The sequence below is a fragment of the Leuresthes tenuis genome, unplaced genomic scaffold, assembly GCF_036924035.1.
Source record: "Leuresthes tenuis unplaced genomic scaffold, fLeuTen1.0.hap1 SCAF_20, whole genome shotgun sequence".
Taxonomy (NCBI): Eukaryota; Metazoa; Chordata; class Actinopteri; order Atheriniformes; family Atherinopsidae; genus Leuresthes; species Leuresthes tenuis.
Genome location: NW_027325374.1, coordinates 4,500,289 through 4,522,250, shown reverse-complemented (window position 1 = coordinate 4,522,250; position 21,962 = coordinate 4,500,289). Strand labels below are relative to the sequence as shown.

The 21,962-nt window shown below is 42.8% G+C and overlaps 1 protein-coding gene across 1 annotated transcript; it reads left to right on the top strand.

Moving 5' to 3' along the window:
* The first annotated feature begins 12,812 nt into the window (after positions 1-12,812).
* dhx8 (DEAH (Asp-Glu-Ala-His) box polypeptide 8) lies at positions 12,813-20,716 on the top strand. The gene is made up of 23 exons (XM_072373761.1): positions 12,813-12,994; positions 13,298-13,383; positions 13,469-13,541; positions 13,718-13,809; positions 14,247-14,353; positions 14,465-14,839; positions 15,044-15,188; positions 15,333-15,539; positions 15,796-15,883; positions 15,965-16,062; positions 16,290-16,437; positions 16,900-17,081; positions 17,193-17,387; positions 17,496-17,681; positions 17,769-17,979; positions 18,064-18,245; positions 18,362-18,502; positions 18,595-18,750; positions 18,854-18,991; positions 19,298-19,426; positions 19,831-20,027; positions 20,117-20,296; positions 20,393-20,716. The coding sequence occupies exons 1-23, from the start codon at positions 12,886-12,888 to the stop codon at positions 20,610-20,612; spliced, it is 3,645 nt and encodes a 1,214-aa protein (XP_072229862.1). The 5' UTR covers positions 12,813-12,885; the 3' UTR covers positions 20,613-20,716.
* The last annotated feature ends 1,246 nt before the right edge of the window (positions 20,717-21,962 follow it).

The window sequence follows — 21,962 nt, the reverse complement described above, 5'->3', positions numbered from 1 at the left end:
AATATCGTATTTATCGACAGTGCCAGCATGTCATGGCGCTCCTGTTGAGTAAAACACTCCAGACCAACTGATCAAAGTGCCAAATCTTTTATTATTATTTGGTGAAAACCGTCACTTGTTATATTTTTGAACATCTTCAGGCTGACTGACTGTTAACCTGCACATTGGAGGCCAAGACTTAAGTATTTCTAGCTCAGTAGGAGCCATTGTGTCCCAGTCTGTTCACTGGTCTGCGCTGACATCATAGACTGTTTAGAAGAAGAGGACGCAGACGGCTTTATGTCACTGGTTTGGTCAACATCTGGCTGAAGAGCCAGAATTGAACATATTGCCGGTTGAAGAGCCTGATTGGACGAAAATATGTGTCTTCTATGCTTATTATTAATTTAACTATGGAATTAGTTAAATTATCGCTCACTCACTTACCCATCAAAGGGGGTGAATGACTGGGGGGTGTCTGATGGAGCCACAGCTTCCTCACTGGCTTTATTTCACAAATGTCGTGGCTGCGTCTGTCTTCTTGTAGACCGTCTATGACGGTCATCAGGCCACTAGTCATTACAAATATCTTTGAGGGAACACTGCCATTGTCCTGTTTTGTCTCATGTCCATCCAAATAGCAAGTAAGAGCTGAGGATCTATAGGTGGAGCTGTTTTATGCTGCTCTGGAGTTTTCAGTCCATGCCGATATTTTTGTAAACGAGGGAATTGACACGCCGAGACAGCTAAGAATGTAAACAAATATACTCGGATATTAATAGTCTATCAAGAGGAGATGCAAAGTAGATTAGAAATTAGAGACATATCGACAGGTTTATTGTAGTTTGGAGAAGGCAAAGGTCTATGCTTTTGAGAATAATATGCAATGTTTTTCAGGTAGCAAATGAGGTTTGAACTGCTCAGGTTTGATGAACCGGCCTCAAAGGGTGCTTACCATCATGATCCAACATGTCTCCCATGTCCCCTGTTCTGCCAAACACCCTCAGAGCACAGTACACCACTGCAAAGTCAGAGGGAAATGCTCTCTGTTCAGCTGGCTTTGAACCGTGAAGAAAAGGGATCTGTTTATCTGCCGTGTTGCAGGTCCGAGTCACTCTCTACAGCTCCTGCAAGTCCCCTCCTGAAGGCTTTGTGTCCACTGCGAGCATCTTTGCCGTCACATAGTCTACAACAGAGTGGTCTCGATGTTGCATGTAGAGAAAGCTTAGCATGTTCCCAAATACATTTGGCTTCAGAAAGGTTGATGGTGGTCTCCTCAGCAGATACCAGGTGGACGCAGGTTCTATGTCTTGTATGCAGCGATCGGTGCAGGTAGATGCTTTTATGTCAGGCTGTTTCTTGATGAGTTTATGTTGTGCAGTTGTTAAACTACACACGTCTGTACTCACTGTAATCTGTCCTGCCTGCTCGATATCGTGATCATTGAAACTTACACATAACTCCATGACTTTGAACCACCGGTAAATATTACCAAACCTCACCAGAGCTAAACTTTGTCGAACTAAACCACTTGTCATACCTTCACATCGCTCCTTTAGGAGTTCCTGGCTTCACCGTGACTGCACATGCGGCTGAGGAAGCTACGATGGGTTCTGCAGACACTCAGGGGTTGATCTTTCTGGTCAGGGATAGTCGGAAGGTGCCAAAGACGGGATATTTGGTGTTTTTGTTTGTTATGTTGACAGCTGTATATGCAAACCGTCGGTTCAAGCAAGTAAAGTTGTCTTTGGAGAAGAGAGGAACATCGGTTTCCAAAGGTTTGAAGGATCACTTGCAATGACCCAGGACTCTCATTCCTTGTGATAATGTATTGAACTTCAACAACTCAGTGGCTTGTGGGATTATTTTGTTAACAACAAATGAGTTAAAGAGTGAATTAATACGTTTTAAGATTTATATCAGACAATAAAGAAAAAAGAACACCAACAAAGGTCTTTGAATTCAGTACAAGGAGTAATGAATTATGATACTGTCTCACCCCATAAAGACTCAAATTTCCACCTAATTCAAATGTTATCAGCCTTTTAAGAGGATGCTATCCCTTGTTATTACAACCATAAATATTCTTAGGAGGCGCTCTCATCTCGCAAAGCTCAGTAGGCTGTCGTCAACTACATTTAACTTGAAAAATCTGCATGTGAGGGCAATGCAAACAGTGGTATGATCGAGCAAGACTGTTGTTTTATTCATACCCAGGAGATCAATATGTTAGTGGGATTTGAATATGCATTTTGAGCCTTGATACATAAGCAAACTACCACACACTTTAAGAGCATGTAGAGGTGTATCTCTCACCAGAGAGTGGAGTTTTTCTCCCTCTGTGGGTGTTGTGATCCGAGCTATTGTGCTCTGTGTTGTGGCATCGTTCGTGCATGTGAGTCCTTGCCCTGAATTCTTGAGCTAGTGAGCTGCCAGATTTTCCTTCACTAATTGGTACAACCGTAATGAAATGGGATCTGTTTGATCCTTGTCCCAGGGTGTCTATTTCACATCTCGCCATAAAATAGAATAACTTAAGGTGTCTGGACGGGAGTCGACGCGGCTCTGGTCGTACTGACACAGAGAGCTTTATGAGCTGCTCGAAGGGCTCCAAGTTGGGCCTCACTCTCGATTTTGGCTGCAACCCGCACCCACATGCAACTCTGCCCAAATCCAACTCCACCCATATCCAATTCGACTGATTAGTGGGTGGAGTTAGTGGTTAGTGGGCTTGACTACCAAAGTAACATTGCAAACATTTTGGATCCAACTCCATCTTCCCACAGGTCTCAGCAAGAGGCTACTCATTTTGGCCCACTTGGGCTTTTCCTTTGGACTGAAATTCTGCTGCTTTTATCCTGAGTTGTTTATTAATGCTCACATATTGCACCTTTTCATTTAACTTTTGCTTTGCCCTTTACATTTCAGTCTTTTTGGTTAAGAATAAGTTTTAGGGTATATTTTAACCTCTCAAATGATGACAGCAGCAGATATTTTACATGCATTTATTCACACAAGCACGGGAGGCCTCGTCTGTGATTTGTTTAGTGTTAATCAGTGATCAGAATGGATGATAGACGATTGAAGAGCAGGCGGTTATCATTGATAACACCCATTTAATGGGCTGATAACATTCTGAGTGTAGGTGGGAACATTTTCCCGTGTCAGTGAGTTCATTTGAAAAGAATACTGTTCGCTCCCTCCCTCAGCTGACCTTAGGAATAAGGGTGGAATAAGTAGAATAGTACATTATAGGAGGTTTTCTGCACATATGTCTGAGATTTGGGGGAGAAATCCTTTATCTTTACACAAAAGCCATAATCAACAATGGAAATGGATTCCTAAACAAATCAGCATGTGCAAACAGAAGAAGATGGTGGGCTGCATGTTTGCAACATTTTGCCCTGTTCAGTTACCCATCAGTGAGATGTTTTACATGGTCATCACTCGTGCCATGAGCTTTTTCAGGCAGTGAACACCGAACACGATCAGGTTTGTATGCACCACTGTCCTGGGACGCCAAACAGAGAGTTACTTAAAAACATTGCAGTTCATGAACAGTTTGTAGAGGACGCAGGGCTTCACATTCACTGCAATAAGCGTAGAAGTCCATCCTTCACTCCCTGTCCTGTTGTGTCTGATAGTCATTTATTTTCAGAGTGGCACAAACAGTATGAGAAAGTGTACAAACGTCTGTTTCTGTCACTGATAGACACACAGAATCCTATATATAGATTTCCCTGCGATCCTCAGCCTTCTGGTATTTCATGTAGGTGGTGCCAGACAATTAAACATGTCAAAACATTATTAGACGCCGGTTTTGTTCTGTTCATCTAGATTTCTGTCTTTGTTTACCTCTCAGTTGACATCACTTACTCTGGAATGCAAGAAGAAGAAGAAAACAATATTCAGGATTTGCTCCCATGAAATGCGGGCGTAAACAAACATGCAAATACATGCGGTCTAGCTTTAGGTAACACCCCAGGATAAGTAGATACACACACGCACACACACTTGTGCAGTAAACCTCAGAATATCCACTGTGATCGTTCACACCACCCACACCTTCATCACACCCAATCTCCTTCCAGCTGGACCTGTCCTCCCTGCAATTACCTGATTCCCAGCTGCTCCTGAGCACCCACTACCCCCTTTTTTCCCTTTTTCTTTTACCTCTTCCGCCAAACATGACTCCGCTGGGTGGTGTGATGTCAGGTTTATATGGTGGGCTACTTCAGACAGGTCCAGACAATCAGTGTGTTTGTTAATGTCAGTGTGTGGTTTTCAAATCTTTGTTTATGGTCAGGATTTTAAAGGAAGATATTTTTATGGTAATTGTTGCTGGTCTATTTTACTATATATTTATGTAATAAATATGTGTCTAAATATACATCTCAGAGGCTCTTTGGTCTGTTATTGGCTCTCAGTTCTCCCACCAGCTGAGTCACGGCAGCTGGAAGGTTTTAATGAATGGACTAATAAATAAAACCTACAAAAACCTCACTTTTTATTGTCTCACTGTGTCTTTGTTATGAGTTTCTGTTGATTGATCTAATCAGCTTGAATAGGAATAAATTAGTAATGTGATTTCACAATAATGAGCATTTCATTTTTAATATAGAAATAGATTTTCATTGCCATTATCACTCCATCGACACTCCTAAACTTTGCTCATGCATACTGTGCAGGTCTCATGTAGGCTTTAGTAATAACAAAGATGGAAATGTCTCCCTGTGTGGTACTCCGTTTTAGTCAGTATTAATATATAAACTAACCTATGAAATGAGTGGGCTATGAAATAAATCCATATAAATATTTAGGTGAGTTGATATACGACCCGTCCAGGGTGTACCCCGCCTCTCGCCCACTGACGGCTGGGATAGGCGCCAGCCCCCTGCGATAGATTCTACTGATTCTTCTGTTTTCTCAAGTCACAGTTATTTAATTTTCCTCCACTTTCAGCAAACTGTTCTCGGTGAGATGAATGTATTTCATGCCAGAAATAAGGTTTAAAAATACCGGAGTTCCCCTTTATAGAAGCCAAAAAGACAACATCAAAAGCCTAGAAAAATGTCAAGCGACCATACAGCAAATCGGCGTGTTTTAGGGCTGGAAACCAAAGTCGTGAACTGCGCTGTTTCAGCCACTGGGCGCTTTAGGCCAGTTTCAGGACAGAGAATGGATCAGAAGCAAATAGTTTTAAGGCTCACGAAATTCTCTCGTGTCACTTTTTTATTTTCTACAGAATCTTTTCAGATGGGAAGTGAAGCGTCTTCTAGAACCGATAAATAAGTTGCTTTATTCCAGCTCTTGACTTGATTAGCCAACGAGTCTCTCACTAAATTCATCTACTTTAGGGGACTTTTATCTTCTAATGGTACGTTTATTTATTCTATGTAACTTATATTCTATCCACAAAATCATTTCCTGGCACATTTCATTATATTCAAATGAAGAGGCATAGTTATCTGGCTGAGTCAAAGCAGCAGGACCAAATACTGAGGTTGGTGCATGATCAGATCAGCTTTGCTGTCTGACTCGAACTGTCTCTGGGGATGTCTTTTACCTGCTCGCTTCAGCCAGTTAAAGGCAAACTTTTGTGAATAGAAAAACAGCTTTCCATATCTGCGCACAGTAATCCAAGATGAGCTCTTGCAGCATCCTACATCGATTAATGGTCGCTTTGTTTTCCAGAGGAAAACTTGCCGCCTCCCTTTGGAGAAATGCATTTGCATAATCGAAGGACAATGTTCTCTACAGTTGCATTCGAGACTGTGAAGACTGGGGCTGAAATAATGGCTAAATGAGGAGTAAACAAGATTTGTCTGGTCAAATCAGTGTCAGAAGAAGAAGACAAGCCCCAGCAGCACTGCTCAGTTCATTGGCACATGTCACGGCACATCCTGTCTACCTTATTGACAGATCAACTCAGAGGTCTCTCAGCGCAAGATGGCAAGCTGCACAGCTATGACAGTAACTTCTTAAACTCAGAATAGCTTCATTTGTCACAGATGTAAAGAGCTGTAACCTGCCTGATATTTCAAGTTAATGATCCATTCTTTTAGTGTAAGTTGGGGAAATCTGGGAAATCTGCACTGTCTAAACATGGAAATGTATTTTTAGGCAGAAATGGGGCCCTACAAGCAAGAATCCAAGTTTAAGTCTGACCTGCAAGGTAAGAAAATTTAGATAATAATGTAGGGTAAAGGTCTGCAGGGAAGGGGGTAACCAGGGGGTAAGTAGAGGGTAAGTAGGGGGTAAGTAGGGTCACTTGGTGGTGGAATTTATATGAATGAAATCAGTCTTAACTGTGCATCACCATCTGGTGGTCAAATGATAAAGTTTCTGATATTGTTCATGACTGATGAAAAACATTAAAGGTTGAACTAACAAGTTTCAGCAGCATTTACACACATAGATTTAAATCTACACATGAACACATGCAGACAAATATGCTCAAACAGTGTGCAAACACATGGTAGTACGGTGGAGTATGGTGCAATGTTTGAGTTAGAAGAATACAAATAAATACAAGGACTAACTCGGTGTAATGACCCATTTAAAGTCATATTCCAATTTATTTAAGCAATAAAGCAACAAAGGTGAGATTAGACATGATGAATATCAATTTTTGGATCAACTTAAAAGAAAAATACACCAACTCAGAGTCACATTTCCTGGTAAATACACAGAAATTCCCATAATTATCCATAAAAATAACATATTCACTTTTTTTCCCGTTCATTTTAAACAAGAAAGACACTCGACTTGGTGTAAAAACACCATGCTCTGAATTCTCAATGCAGTTTTCTCAGCTCATCTGTCATCACAGCAATCAAATTCTTTTAATTCCTCACAAGTTTAGAATTCTTTTCCAGGTTTTTGAACCATGGAACTCTACTGAACATCTAGCATGAATAATTTAAGTGTTCTTCCTTTTTGGTTTGATGAATAATTGTAAAGTTATTATGCTGCTACGTCACAGAAAGAGTTTTTTTTCGCAACACATTAAGAAATGAGGTCATAAAGCTGCAGTAATGACAGTTTAACCCAGGCAGCATACAGCTTATCTTTTCCCAATCTTCCTAACCCAGCCTTTTCAAACCGTGTTCTTCTTATTCTTTAACCTAAGCAAAGAGTTGAGTGACTTAACCTAACCAAAAACTAAAATAAAAAAAGATATATGTAGTATAAAACTGCAGTTACCTGACTTGGAGCCCTAAGACTTACTTATCCTGTTGTAACAAGTCTTTGTGGCTTTTGGGGAAAACTGACCCCTTTGTCTCACTAACACTTATATGAGTTGTATTCAAGGGTATAGACAAAGCAACTACATGGCCACTTAGATTTATGATGCAAAAATAACCCAGATACATGAAAGTGTTGGCTTTAATTGTCATTATATCTGATTGACCATCCCAATCAACTTCCACTCACTGTTTTCTTCTCCATCGCGTTGTTTATTTCTTTCCGACGGCGGCGACAACAACAGTAATATCGTCTCCTTCGACTTCTGGGTGACGATCGCGGGAAAAAATCTCGGAACATGCGCAGAACGCTCGATTGGATCGAGTTATCTCGAGATCCGATTCGATTTCTTCTCAGATTAAGGTGTCTACATGAACTGAATAACTCAATCTTATTGTAATTTAGCCATTAATCCGATGCGATGGCCAGCATGTAACTGCACTCAGTGCTCAGAACACTTTAATACCACCCTCTTGGGAGATCATAAGCCCATAATAATGAACAATTCTAGGTCTTGAATGAGTCAAATAAGTTTGCTAGCTGCTAACAGTGTGATATCTAACTTGTAGCCAAACGGAAGGGTGGAAACAGCAGACCATAAACAAAACATTATTGTAAAATGCTAAGTGGCTTTAGCTGTATATTTTTTGTGGGTTTGTCACTACAAGAGGCCCTTTTTGTATTAGTCACAGTATTATAATCTAATGAGACCATCAGTGTATTGATGTTTTAAAGATAGAAACCCAGAGATTTTTTTTTATTTGAACTCAAACACAAACTTATTAAGTCAGTATGTGTTGTCTTTGTGCAAATCTTTATTTACATATGAGTCGAGCATAACAAGGAACAGCAACTCTGCTTTCCCAAAGCCATAGTCGCCATCGTATCTGTGAAAAGTTTGTTCTGAGGGAAAATTCGGATTGATACTTTTAGTGTGTTGCATTTAAGTTTGAATGATTAGAAAGTTCGACTTTCTTCTAATGAACTGGTGTCAGGAGGGCGACTACTGTCACTGAAGCCTGTCGTGTGAGTAGAAGCTGTTGTGATGGCTGTGATCTCACAAAGGCAGCTTTTCCACTAACCAATCCCTTACCAGCTGTTTGGATGACAGCCCAACCCCCACAGTTTGCCCTCCTCTTTTCCTCTTTCCCTCACTCTGGAGTGTGTGTCATGCACACTGTTCATGCTCCCTGCTCCGTCATAGCAGGAATTTTCCACTCGGCAGCGGGAGAACATTGCAGCCAGCTGTGCTGTCAATTGCAGTATATGCTTGAATCTCAAAGACTGTTTGCAGACAACCTCATTCTACCAACCTGCTCTGCCTGGCTTTTTTGTGTCAGTACTTACAAGGACATTGACAGCTGTAGCTAGAGAGCATATGATATGCTGTGCTTGGTTTGTGGATGTCTGCCAGCAGCAAATGTCTTTATTCTGAACTCTGTCTGGACATTGTGTTCTGCAAAAACAGCAAGAAAGAACTCATGTGTTTTGATTATGTGGACAGTGAAGCAGAAGAATGTAAATCCAACTACTCGGACCCAAGGGAGACGCAACGGCCTGCCCTATGCTCCCCTCTCTACATGCTCTCTTCTACTAAATAAATATTTTGGATCAACTCCCACAGTAGCGCTCTGGTTTTCTCTTTTATTTCTCCGTCTGACTAATCCTCACAGAGTCCTCTTCAATTGTGGCATCAACACTCACCACAGAAATCATAGTAGGACAGCCATGCGCATCTAGTATGGGAACTGTATACATTACAAGCATATTATGTAAGTGTGAGCTCACCCACTTCCTTTCCCCTGTCACCCATACATTTCCCTGCTTCCTATCAAATCAGGTCAAGTGAGGGCTGCATGACCTAGAAAGCTGCCCTGAAACGGCCCCCGTAGCTGAATAATATGTACATAACCAAGGAGGCTCACACAACACAGGGGTAAATGCAATGTGCAACAATGGACAGAAAGAGATAACAAATAGATTCTGTAAATTTATTGAAAGCCTCATCAGTGCTGCTTTTTTCACTTTCACCTTTTTGCTGACACTGCTTAATCTACAGTTAAACAACAGTATGCGGACAACCAGGCCCACCATCAACATGTAGGGGAATTTTAGAAATGGGTAAATATATATATATATATATATATATATATATATGTATATGTATATTAGATAAAACATTAAATCACTTAATGTTTGATTCCCAAACAATAAAGAGCCCATTCAAGGCCTATTAGAACATGTTATCATGCCGTGATGTTTACAAGCTACATTATTTTTGTCGTGCTCTGAATTTTCAGCTTGGAGACGGATGCTAGGTTCGCTATTTCCACCAGCTTTTACTGTCTGTACGCTAAGCTAATCAAACTGCTTCCTCTAGTTTCAAGCTTGTCATGTTTCCACATGCAAGTGTGTTCAGTCTATAATTCTATCTCATATAAGGACTATTCCCCCTAATGATCCACAGAAGGAAATGCATTTCAGATGGATGAAAACTCCACTTCTGCAATGGGAAAGGCTAATCGTAGCAGTTTTCCAGTCCACCGAGAGAAGTTGGTCAACGTGGAAGTCATTTTGTGAAAAACATTGGTAAAGGATGAATAAAATACTTATGCATGCAACAGTTTCCCATCATTTCAACACCTAATATGGCTTTGAAGTTTTAACTTGAATGTGTTCAAGCTCGTAGTTTGTTAAATTGAACAGATTTTTGCACACCCATCAGCAATTATGTTGGTTCCCATAGGAATGAATGGACTTCCATTTGACTCATACATGATAACATGAGAAAGTCAAAGACAAGAATGTGTTTTGAAACATACTTAACCATTTCTGTAACGCTGCAACAATGACCTACTTCCAACTTTGTTTCAGTAGTTTGACGAGATGGAGCCTTTCCTCTTTCAACATGACAGCAGCTGAGCACACAAATCCATGTCCATATTTTTCAGGGTAAAACCCATTCAACCCCCTTGGGAATCAGGCTATTTCAACCAACTTTCATGTCGGACCTCACTTATGCTCTTGTGGCAGAATGGGAGCACGTCCCTGAAGGCAGGCTTCAAGAGAGTCTCTGCAGAGGAATGACGCTGAGATTCTGACAATCGCATTAAAATGAAAATATATTTTCTATTTACCAATAAAAGTAGCCAAAAGACCAACTGAAAAAGTTCCAGATCGTAACTTTTAACAGTAGAAGGGGAGAGTTATTAGACTTGGAACTGATTATGTGGGATATCCCCCAGGGCAGGAAGCTTCTCCACAGGAATCCATTACTGCCTGAGTTGACATACTGCAGGATGACATGAGAATGTAAAATGTATGCTATGAAAACAGCAAAAAATGCCAATGAAGTGAAGGAAAGATAATCATTGTCCATTATAGAGGTTTGGTGCTCATCTGGTGCATGATGTTCTTCCTAAAAATCATAAAATATTGGGGTGAAAACAGGCCTCCTCATCGGAAATTTAGTACTAGCATGCTGAATAAGTTAGTGGGTAATAAGGATTAAATTTAATAGGGATATAAGAGGCTTGTGAAGACAGAGCTACCTAGACATCAAGAAATGGATAGCATTCAGAGTAATGGTCTTAGTTGTGCTCCCACAATAAACCCTGCTTTTACTTAAACAATACATTATGACCCTGACAATGCATATAAGGTGATACACTCAACGTTTGCCTTAGCAAAGTACTTCCAAGATTCCAAGGGGACATAAATCTATTAGACAGTACAAAACATTAATCGCTGTGATATATGGTGACTCTTTGCATGCTGGCCAAGATAAGAAGTCAGAGTGAGGTAAGCGTTCACGATTGCATTGAGTGATTCATTATAACAAACTACAAGCAATTCTTTACACATTTGAATATTTTTAAACAAATCTTGTTCTTTCCCAACATTTTGTTTCTCATGACTCCTACTCGCTGTTTTATATATGGTGCTTGGCCAAAAGTGCAGTATGTGGTCATTACTTAAAAGGGGACTGTTGGAACACATCACTCTTAATCCACGGCTTTCATTTTCTGCCATAACAACCCCAACTCCTCTAGAAAGCTGCCATGTCTGGCTGCAAAGATTAACTCCCACAAGAGCACATTTCATGCAAATGTGTACATTGAGCTTGGTGTCATGGCTGCTGGCCAGTTAGGCATGGAAGAAATTGAGCTGGCTTTGTGCACAGGAGAAGATAGAGAAACCAGAAGGCATTTTATGCATCTAAAATCATCCAAATTCTTCATCTCACTGCTGCAAATGGTTTAGGCCACTGGGCTTCATTTGATATAATGAGGTTCCTGCTATGCAGGCCAAGGGCCAAAGTGAGATCTTTAGACAGAATACAGTGCCCACAACTTAAGATGAGCAGTGGATGTATTCCTATCTGTGGCAAAGTCTTTGAAAAGTGTTTTAAACATTTAAGCACGCCATATAAAATCCCTAAAATAATGACCTGTGGAGCAGGTCAAAATAAGATAAACATTGATGACTCACGAGTCAGACATGAATGCTTTTTCAGCCTGTTTCCCAACCAAAACCCATCCCACTGAATATCAACATGTAGAAATCACCCACTCAACTGTCTCCCCAACAAAGGCCGCAAGAAACCTGGGAGCCACGACTGAGGACTCCTTCTCTGACCATGTTGTATCCCAGTACAAGACCCAGTACAAGTCATGATTATCTCTTGCTTTGACCTCTGCGATGGTTTTCTATCAGGTTTCCCCAAACTTGCTCTGTAAAACCTCGACAGATGGTCCAGAATGTGTCACTCCATTAGTTATTTACCTACACTGCACCATGGCTGCCACAAAATAAAAGTCTCTAACGCTCCTTCACGACCACTACAGTCCTTTAAGGAATGTTTCCTGGTATTGAAATCCCTAGCCACAAAGTATTCCCGGCCTGTGCCGCTCTCAGCTATCAAACACTATAATAGCTGGGTTACCTTCTAGCTACCCTCAAGAATCTCCTAAAGAATCATCTCCTCTGAGAACACCTCCTATCCTAAAACCTGTAGCACATCTAACCCTGCTTTCACGTAGTCCTGCGATTACTTTAAGGCTTTACCTGCTCATCCATTTTCTATACCCGCTTAATCCAACTCTGAGAGCTGGAGCCTATCCCAGCTGTCATTGGGCGAGAGGCACGGTACACCCGATAGACTCAAATGAGATTGACCGATTAACCTGCCATGCATGTTAATTATCATGAGAACCCACGCATATATATGGGGAGAACATGCAAACTCCACACAGAAAGGCGACGGTGCTAACCACCACCCCATCATGCAGCCCCCTCCTTGTACTAATAAATTCAAATAAACATAAACTCATTTAGCATAAATGCATAGTTTTTCTTTCTGCGCTGCACTGAATATTGTTCTTCACATGTAGGTTGGCTTTTGTTAATAACTTCTGCTGAATTACTTGTTACACATGGATGTGTGTAATGTAAATAAAAATAACTGCGTCCCAGTTGCCTCAACGCCTCACATGTCTTCATGGACGAGACTTTCTAATGGCGCCATCGTGTGGCAAGCGGAGGTAAGACACGCAGCCCCCTACGTATTTCCGTAAGAGGCGGAAGAGGAAGTTGCGCCCATCCAATATGTCCGACGGCTTCTACGTTCTCTGAAGAACAACAACACTCGTGGAAAATATGGCAGACGGTGGAATTGACGAGTTATCACAGCTAGAATATTTGTCTTTGGTTTCCAAAGTCTGCACGGAGCTTGATAACCATCTGGGAATAAATGACAAAGATTTAGGTTCGTGTTTTGTACTTCAAAACTGTCCAAAAAAGGCAACTACCTAGCTAATGCTAACAAGTTGCTATTAGCTGGATATTGTGTTAACCGTTTGACTTTGTAAAATCGTGTTTTTTCCCTCTAGATTAAGTTTAATTGACTGTTGCCTCTTAAAGTTGACCATAAATGAATACTTTGGGTTCGAAATAGCCCCTCTGTTGTTTCTTATTATTTTAATTCTGTACAGTTTGTTTAGCTTAACATAAATACGCGCTAGCTTAAGCTAATACGTTGTCCAACGTTTTTCGTGTCAACGTTTTGCAGCTGAATTTGTCATCAGCCTTGCTGAAAAGGAACCGGGTTTCGATGGATTCAAAGCGCTTTTACTCGATAATGGAGCCGAATTCACAGTAAGTTCATCGTCAATGTAATTGCGAACGTAACCAACCGTTCATTAAGTCATATTTCTAGCTATTTTTCTGATTTTTGTTGTAGGATTCTCTCATCAGTAACTTGCTCAGGCTCATTCAAACAATGCGACCTCCATCCAAGGCATCAACAAGTAAAGGTAAGAACCAGACCGACAGTTACTACCAAAGAGCTCATTATCTTCCTGAATTTTGGTCGTTGGATATATCTATCAAGGTTAAAGTAACTTCGGTGTTGGCACCGCTATTTTAACAGGGATTTAGCGTATATGTCTCCCAATCAAAACTTCAACTAACAAGTGTTCACTTCTTTCAGCCTTTGAAGCTTCCATCAAGCCGAAAACAGAAAAGGACAAGATTAAGGAGATGTTTCCTGCTCTGTGTAGACCAAACGATCCAACGCCAAAGGTATATTGCATTATATTTAACACATTATTGTGTTTGTGCTCAAAGGGACAAGTCATTAATGGGCTTTCTGAAAATGTTATTTTAAGTTTTCAAACTGTTTCAAACTGTTATTTAGTTTCTTAAATAATTTATTGACTTCATTAGGAATTAAAGTTGTGGACGTTTCGAGCAGCTTGCAGTAAAACCTTGTCGACGGGGTATCATTCTTAGGGTTTTTTATTTTCATTTTTAACTGGTATTGTCATTTTCACCCATGTAGTTCTGTAGTATCAGTCCATGCCTGGTTTTACAGAAATTGTACTTATGTGTTGTTTTGGCAAAACGATCAAGATTGACTAAAGAAAACCCCCCATAAAAATTCATATTAAAGTGAAAGTAAACAAATATTAACATTATATATATTAAATATTCTGCTCTTTGTTGTTTGATTAACATAGCGGCTTCTGGATGAAGATGATGTGAAAGTAGCAGCTGATGCAATGAAAGAACTGGAGATGTTTATGCCCAGTGTGAGCGGGCCAGACTCTAAAGGAAGCAAGAGCAAGTAAGTTTTGTTTTTATTTAAAAAAAAAAAAACACTGCTTGTGTAATTTTATTATGGAGACAGTGGCTTGTAACATTGCTTTTAATGTACTTGTCTCACTTGTTCTCACAGATCTGAGAAAAGTAAGCGTCACAGCCGAAGTCGCAGCAGAAGCAGAGAAAGAGACCGGCACAGACACAGAGACAGAGACAGAGATCGGGAGAAGGACAGGAAGAGACGGCACCGTTCGCGGTCCAGGTCCAGGTCGCGCTCCAGAGACCGTGATGGGCACAGAGATCGACATCATGGCAAAAGAAGCGACAAACATTCCCGCTGGTCTGAGCGCTCTCCCAGCCCCAAAAAAGAGCAAGACAGAGACTCTGAGCGCTGGAAGGACAAACATGTGGACCGCCCTCCTCCAGAGGAACCTTCTGTTGGTGACATCTACAACGGGAAGGTCACCAGCATCATGCAGTTTGGGTGCTTTGTTCAACTGGAAGGACTGAGGTCAGCACCAAGTCTGCTTTTAGCACAACTTTAGTCTAACCTCAAGGTGGCCCGGTGGTTTAAACATGTTCTGTTTAAATGTTGCTCTGAACAGCAGCAGAATGTGTTGGCTATCGAGTGCATAAACCTTTGCAAACATCTGCACAGAGGTGTCAGCTCGATTTTCTACATTAGAAACTCATTCATGTTTTACTTCCTGTCTAGGAAACGGTGGGAGGGTTTGGTCCACATCTCTGAGCTGCGCAGAGAGGGCCGCGTGGCCAACGTGGCTGATGTTGTTAGCAAAGGCCAAAGAGTCAAAATCAAGGTGCTATCATTCACTGGCTCTAAGACCAGCCTCAGTATGAAGGTAGGGACACAAAGAGTTACTTTGCATTTAAAGAAATGACTTGACTGTGTGGAAAAATGGAGCCTGGAGCTCTCACCTCAGGGTTGACTGTTTTGCCCTGAGTTGAATAAAGAATAAAAGGCCTGGTTTACACCGATTTGTCAGGATGTGGACCAGGAGACCGGAGAAGACCAGAACCCCAACAGGAGGAGGAACATGGGCCCTGATGGAGGAGAAGAAATCTCCATGAGGAACCCCGACCGGCCGAGCAACCTGAACTTGGGCCACGCCCCTGAGCTGGAGCAGGATGACACCCTGGAGCGCAAGAGGCTCACCAAAATCTCTGACCCGGAGAAGTGGGAGATCAAACAGGTGGGCGTTTATTTTTAGAGGAGTCCAGTTGCATAACTGTCCACAGCTGATCGAAGACATTGTGTTTGCCCTGCAGATGGGTTGATGTTAATGTTTTCTTTATTATTATCAGCTGCTAACTAGCAAACAAATGTGTTGAGTTGTTTCTTTAATTCGTAATGTCAGAAACTTGATTTGAAGGCTTTGAGGAAAACACAGTGGCTTCATTGTGGAGGAGTATTCTGTCACAGGACTCATACTGTTTGTGTGTCCTCAGATGATTGCTGCCAATGTGCTGTCCAAAGAAGAATTTCCAGATTTTGATGACGAGACGGGGATCCTTCCTAAAGTTGATGATGAGGAGGGTAAGTTTCACGGTTTTTCTCGTGGCTCGTGTGACGCTCGTCTGAAAGCAGACTGCTGACTCGTGGTTTCTTTTGCTACAGATGAAGATTTGGAGATTGAGCTGGTTGAAGAGGAGCCCCCGTTTCTGAGAGGACACACCAAACAGAGCATGGACATGAGTCCCGTCAAGATTGTGAAGGTACAGTGTGTGTTTAATGAAGAGCCGACTTATTAAAGCCTAACTGGAAATGATTATTTTCAGGTAAATATTTAGCACAAAGCTAGAGTTTGGCGTCTCACCAGACCACCATCTCTGTCAGTGTGTCGGCTTACGGTTTGTGATGTCGTATTTGAATCAATAGGCCTTTAAATTGGATTTAAGGCTTTCCACTCATTGAGCAGTTAATTTCCCTTTTCTCCACATAGAACCCAGATGGCTCGCTGTCTCAGGCCGCCATGATGCAGAGCGCTCTGGCTAAAGAGAGACGAGAGCTGAAGCAGGCCGCTCGGGAGGCAGAGATGGACTCCATCCCCATGGGGCTGAACAAACACTGGGTCGACCCGCTGCCAGACGGTTAGAAATCTATTACGTGCACTCGTTAAATCATATTTAAGCTGCAGATACTGATGCGGAAGATGTCTTCCAAATTAAAATGAGCAAACTTCTTCAGATTTCATTGAAAAATAACTTATCTTTGCTTTTCTCTTGTAAGCTTTAAATGATATGAGATTAATATACAATGTAGTCAGTGTGTTAGCCCCTGCTTTATAGGAACTGCAGTTTAGTCTGAGCCGGACATGAGACTTCCTCCGTGCTGGCAGACGGCACCCTCAGGCCGGCCAGTACTGGAGATGGTTATCTGGCTTCCTGTAGCCCCCCATTTGGCCGGAAGGAATCGCGTTGCCTGGTTCAAGTGTTCCTATACATCATCATTTGTGATCTAGACTATGATGTTGCCAATCATGTGATGTGAAGTATTACAACTGGCCCATTTTATTGTTAACAAGTACACTTAAATTTGCTTGTCTTTTACAGTTGATGGCAGGCAGATTGCTGCGAACATGAGAGGTATTGGCATGATGCCCAATGACATCCCAGAGTGGAAGAAACATGCTTTTGGAGGGAACAAGGCCTCCTATGGAAAGAAGACCCAGCTGTCCATCCTGGAGCAGAGGGAGAGCCTGCCCATCTACAAGCTGAAGGAGCAGCTCATTCAGGTTCATTAGCATAACATTTCAAAGGAGGCTGTGATGAAAGTGAATGATTTTTCCTTAACAAGCAGCTGTGGATGTTGTAACGTGGTCTTTCTCCACATTATTCTCGCACAGGCCGTTCATGACAATCAGATTCTGATCGTCATTGGGGAGACCGGCTCTGGGAAGACCACACAGATCACTCAGTACCTCGCAGAGGCGGGTTACACCACCAGGGGGAAGATCGGCTGTACGCAGCCCCGTCGTGTGGCCGCCATGTCGGTGGCCAAGAGAGTGTCTGAGGAGTACGGTTGCTGTTTGGGACAAGAGGTGATTTATCACCAGTGAAATATTTGTATTAATGTGAAAAACTAAAAAGGACATTTATCTGCCACCTGTTACATATTGACAAGGAGCATCAATGGTTGTGGTTTCCAGGTGGGATACACCATCCGTTTTGAGGACTGCACCAGTCCCGAGACAGTGATCAAGTACATGACAGACGGTATGCTGTTGAGAGAGTGTTTGATTGACTCTGAACTGGGCCAGTACGCCATTATCATGTTGGACGAAGCCCACGAGAGGACAATCCACACTGATGTTCTGTTTGGTCTCCTCAAGAAGGTAAGCAGGCTGGAGGGGGAAAGGCTCCTTTTTTCAGTTGCTGTCGCAGTGGAGAACAGGCCATTCTGAATCTTTCTGTTTTCTCAGACTGTCCAGAAGCGCACGGACATGAAGCTGATCGTAACATCCGCTACGCTGGACGCCGTTAAGTTCTCTCAGTATTTCTACGAAGCCCCCATTTTCACCATCCCAGGCAGAACATATCCAGTGGAGGTTCTTTACACCAAAGAACCTGAGACGGACTATCTGGACGCCAGCCTGATCACGGTCATGCAGATTCATCTGACTGAGCCTCCAGGTGCGGTTCCTAAATCCGGTGGAGATGACTCTAAATGCGTACGCAGGGTTTTCCTAACATCTGTTTCAACATGTCTGTGCACAGGCGACGTCCTCGTCTTTTTAACCGGGCAGGAGGAGATCGACACCGCCTGCGAGATACTGTATGAGAGAATGAAGTCACTTGGGCCTGACGTCCCTGAACTCATCATCCTGCCGGTTTATTCTGCGCTGCCCAGTGAAATGCAGACCAGGATCTTTGACCCTGCACCCCCAGGCAGCAGGAAGGTGCCGGAACAATTTCACTTTGACTGAATGACGGTTCGCTGCGTTTATCTCCCACTGTAATGATGTGTGACACTTCTGCAGCAGCCAACGGAGTTGTCCTTTGTTGTTCTCCTCAGGTTGTCATTGCTACAAACATTGCAGAGACCTCTCTGACCATCGATGGAATCTATTATGTCGTGGACCCAGGCTTTGTCAAGCAAAAAGTCTACAACTCTAAGACTGGCATTGATCAGCTGGTGGTGACTCCCATCTCACAGGTGAGATGCAAAATAACGCTCAGAGCTTTCCCAATATCTTCATGGACAGCAGTGAGACAAAGCAATACATCTGTTCAATCCTCTGGTGTCAGGCTCAGGCCAAGCAGCGGGCCGGTCGCGCCGGCAGAACAGGTCCAGGGAAGTGTTACAGGCTTTACACTGAGAGGGCCTACAGGGACGAGATGCTGACCACCAATGTGCCTGAGATCCAGAGAACGAACTTGGCCAGCACCGTGCTGTCTCTGAAGGTACGGTTGGGCTCCTTGTTCCTCACAGATTGGGATCTGGTGTCATTTAGATCAAATGCTCCGTGTTTTAACTTTCTGGCTGTGTTTGCGCTCCTTCTACCAGGCAATGGGAATCAATGACCTCCTGTCTTTTGACTTCATGGACGCTCCTCCCATGGAGACTCTGATCACAGCCATGGAGCAGCTTTACACTCTGGGAGCTCTGGATGATGAGGGCTTGCTCACACGACTGGGTCGGAGGGTAAGGCTGCTTTCACTTGGTTATTTCCTTCAGCTGCGGAGGCGAATCTGCTCACTGTTATTTAACATGACTCGTGTCTCACGTTCCTTGTCAGGTGCCTTTAGACCAAAGTATTTCTGTGCTGCTGTGCCGTATTTGCTTTTCATATTAACCAGATGTTTTCCTCCACGTTCTTGGTTGGGACGGAGGGATCGTTGCACAACACAATGCAGCATCATAATTGTTTAAAGCTGATTATTTAGTTTCTTCTTGTTTTATTTTCTGTGACACCGAAACTTAGCTTTTCTTTGAAATTGTGTCTCTTAGATGGCCGAGTTTCCTCTGGAGCCCATGCTGTGTAAGATGTTGATCATGTCCGTCCATCTGGGCTGCAGTGAAGAGATGCTCACCATCGTGTCAATGTTGTCGGTGCAAAACGTCTTCTACAGGCCGAAGGTAGACCCGCCGCAACACTCCCGACGTGTTTTAGAGCTAAAGGCTGTTGTTGTGCCATTCTAAATGTCTAAGAACCAGAAAAAAATGTATTATTTAAGTCCAACACGGTGCTTTGATTTTTGATTTTCCTAAATATTCATTTATTTCTACATGTCTGCTCTCTACAGAGACTCCTATCTGCCTATTTTCACTTTAAAGAAATATAGATCTTATCTAAACTGCTCTTAAAGGACTGAACGGTGCAGATGCACCTCAAAAAATCCAACTGTTGTCACTTTGTTTGGCATTTAAACGCACTTCTTAGATTTAGACACAGTTGATTCATTGTATGTCAGTGATTACAGCAGAATGAGCATTTTATCTGTTCAAATGTGAGCTAAATCCATCCCCCTTTTGCTCTACAGGACAAACAGGCCTTGGCCGACCAGAAGAAGGCAAAGTTCCACCAACCCGAGGGTGACCACCTGACCCTGCTGGCTGTCTACAACTCCTGGAAGAACAACAAGTTTTCAAACCCCTGGTGTTACGAGAACTTCATCCAGGCCCGCTCCCTGCGCAGGGCCCAGGACATCCGCAAACAGATGCTGGGTATCATGGACAGGTAGAACTGAACCACACGTCATCGAGCTGGACCCGGTTAAATGGTAACGGGGCGTTTACACATGTTTACTTTGCTTTTTTTCTCTTCAGACACAAACTGGACGTCGTATCTTGTGGCAAAGCTACAGTGAGAGTCCAGAAGGCCATTTGCAGTGGTTTCTTCCGGAATGCAGCCAAGAAAGATCCTCAGGAGGGCTACAGGACCCTCATCGACCAGCAAGTTGTGTACATCCATCCCTCCAGTGCTCTGTTCAACCGGCAGCCCGAGTGGTATGACCGCATCGTAGTTCTACGTCATCTGTGGTTAAACAGAGAAAGGCCTCTCTGAAAGGGTCAGTATCTAAGGTTCTGCCTCTCTTTCCACAGGGTTGTGTACCATGAGCTGGTGCTGACTACCAAGGAGTACATGCGGGAGGTGACCACCATCGACCCTCGCTGGCTGGTAGAGTTCTCCCCTGCCTTCTTCAAGGTGTCTGACCCCACACGCCTCAGCAAGCAGAAGAAACAGCAGCGCCTGGAGCCTCTGTACAACCGTTACGAGGAGCCCAACGCTTGGAGAATCTCCCGTGCCTTCAGGCGTCGTTGATCGGCCTGATTTCACAACACGGCTGTTCGGACAGTGGTTTCTGCGGTCAGGTGTGTGGTATCGTGTCAGCGCTGGCCACACCCTGCTGGTGGAAGGCTTCCCCTTATAGCTCGAATTCAAACCGCCATCGCTCGTCCGAAATTTGTAAACCTTGTACATTTTCTTTCCAGTGTTTCCTAAATTATCCATCACTCCGTCTGAGTTTAGGCAGAAAGCCCTGAGCTACTGGCTTTTCAAAGCACTAGAACGGTGTCATTCTGTTCATCGACGCGGCGCTTTTACAGCCTTCTGCGAGGAGGTGGTGCAAACGATGGACTATTCTTCTTCCTGCTCTGGGCCTGAGACCTGAGATGTTTTACTGTCAGTTCTGTGGCGTCAGACCTAAGAAAAATGCATGTATGTTTGGTATTTTTTATAAAAAGCCAGTAACAACTTTCATTGATCAGTGTATCAGAGACTTAGGGTGAAACTATTAAATGTTTTTCATTAAATGCTACATTTTCGTAAGCCTTTTATATTTGTTTTACGATGGAAACACAGCAGGGTTGATTGTTGTAACTCATTAAAGGCTTTGAGCAGATAAGTAACGCACAAAAAAAGTAGTTTTTACTAAAAAATGTATCTTCATGTGCAGGAAAACCACTTCTTTCTGCTTCAATGCTAGCTGGTTGTTAGAGGAAACATTAGTAAAATATAAGAAGCAAAAGAAAGATTTGACAGAGAGTAAGTTGAGTTTTTCTTCAGAGGCTGAAACATGAAAACTGTTGAGTTTTACCTGAAAAGGTTAAATGTTTTCAGCCTGTCTCGGTTCAATTTGTGAAGCTGCGAGGGTTCAAATCGCTTCTTAAAGCTCAGTCGTTGGCCTTTAAACGTTGTGTTCTCCTCCAATTCCTTCCCAGCATCAGTGAGACAGACTTAAATCTATGTGACGCCACTGTTACATCCACCCGGAAGCTAATTAAAAAGCTAAATCGATCTATGTTGTGTCAGAGATTGTAAATTGTGATCAGATTTGACTGTATTTCCTGCGGCTGGCCCGTTCCACAGCTGGAGATGATTTTCCGGAGTCCACGCTGGAATAAACGCAGACGTAATGCTCAATGACTGAGGCCTGGGGGGGTTATCTGAGCCTCCCTCCGCTCCTGGTCACTACCGTTGAGTCATAGTTCGCTGTTGATTATCTCGATAAACAGAGCAGCTCCCTGCAGGCGGTTTTGTGCATCAAACTAATGTGGCGCAGTTTGATGTTCCTCTCCCGTACCGATGAAGACGATTCATCTGGACTTCGGCACGATTCCTGTTGATCTTCCCAATTGGAAGACGAGTGCATTTGGTTGTTATTACTGAAAG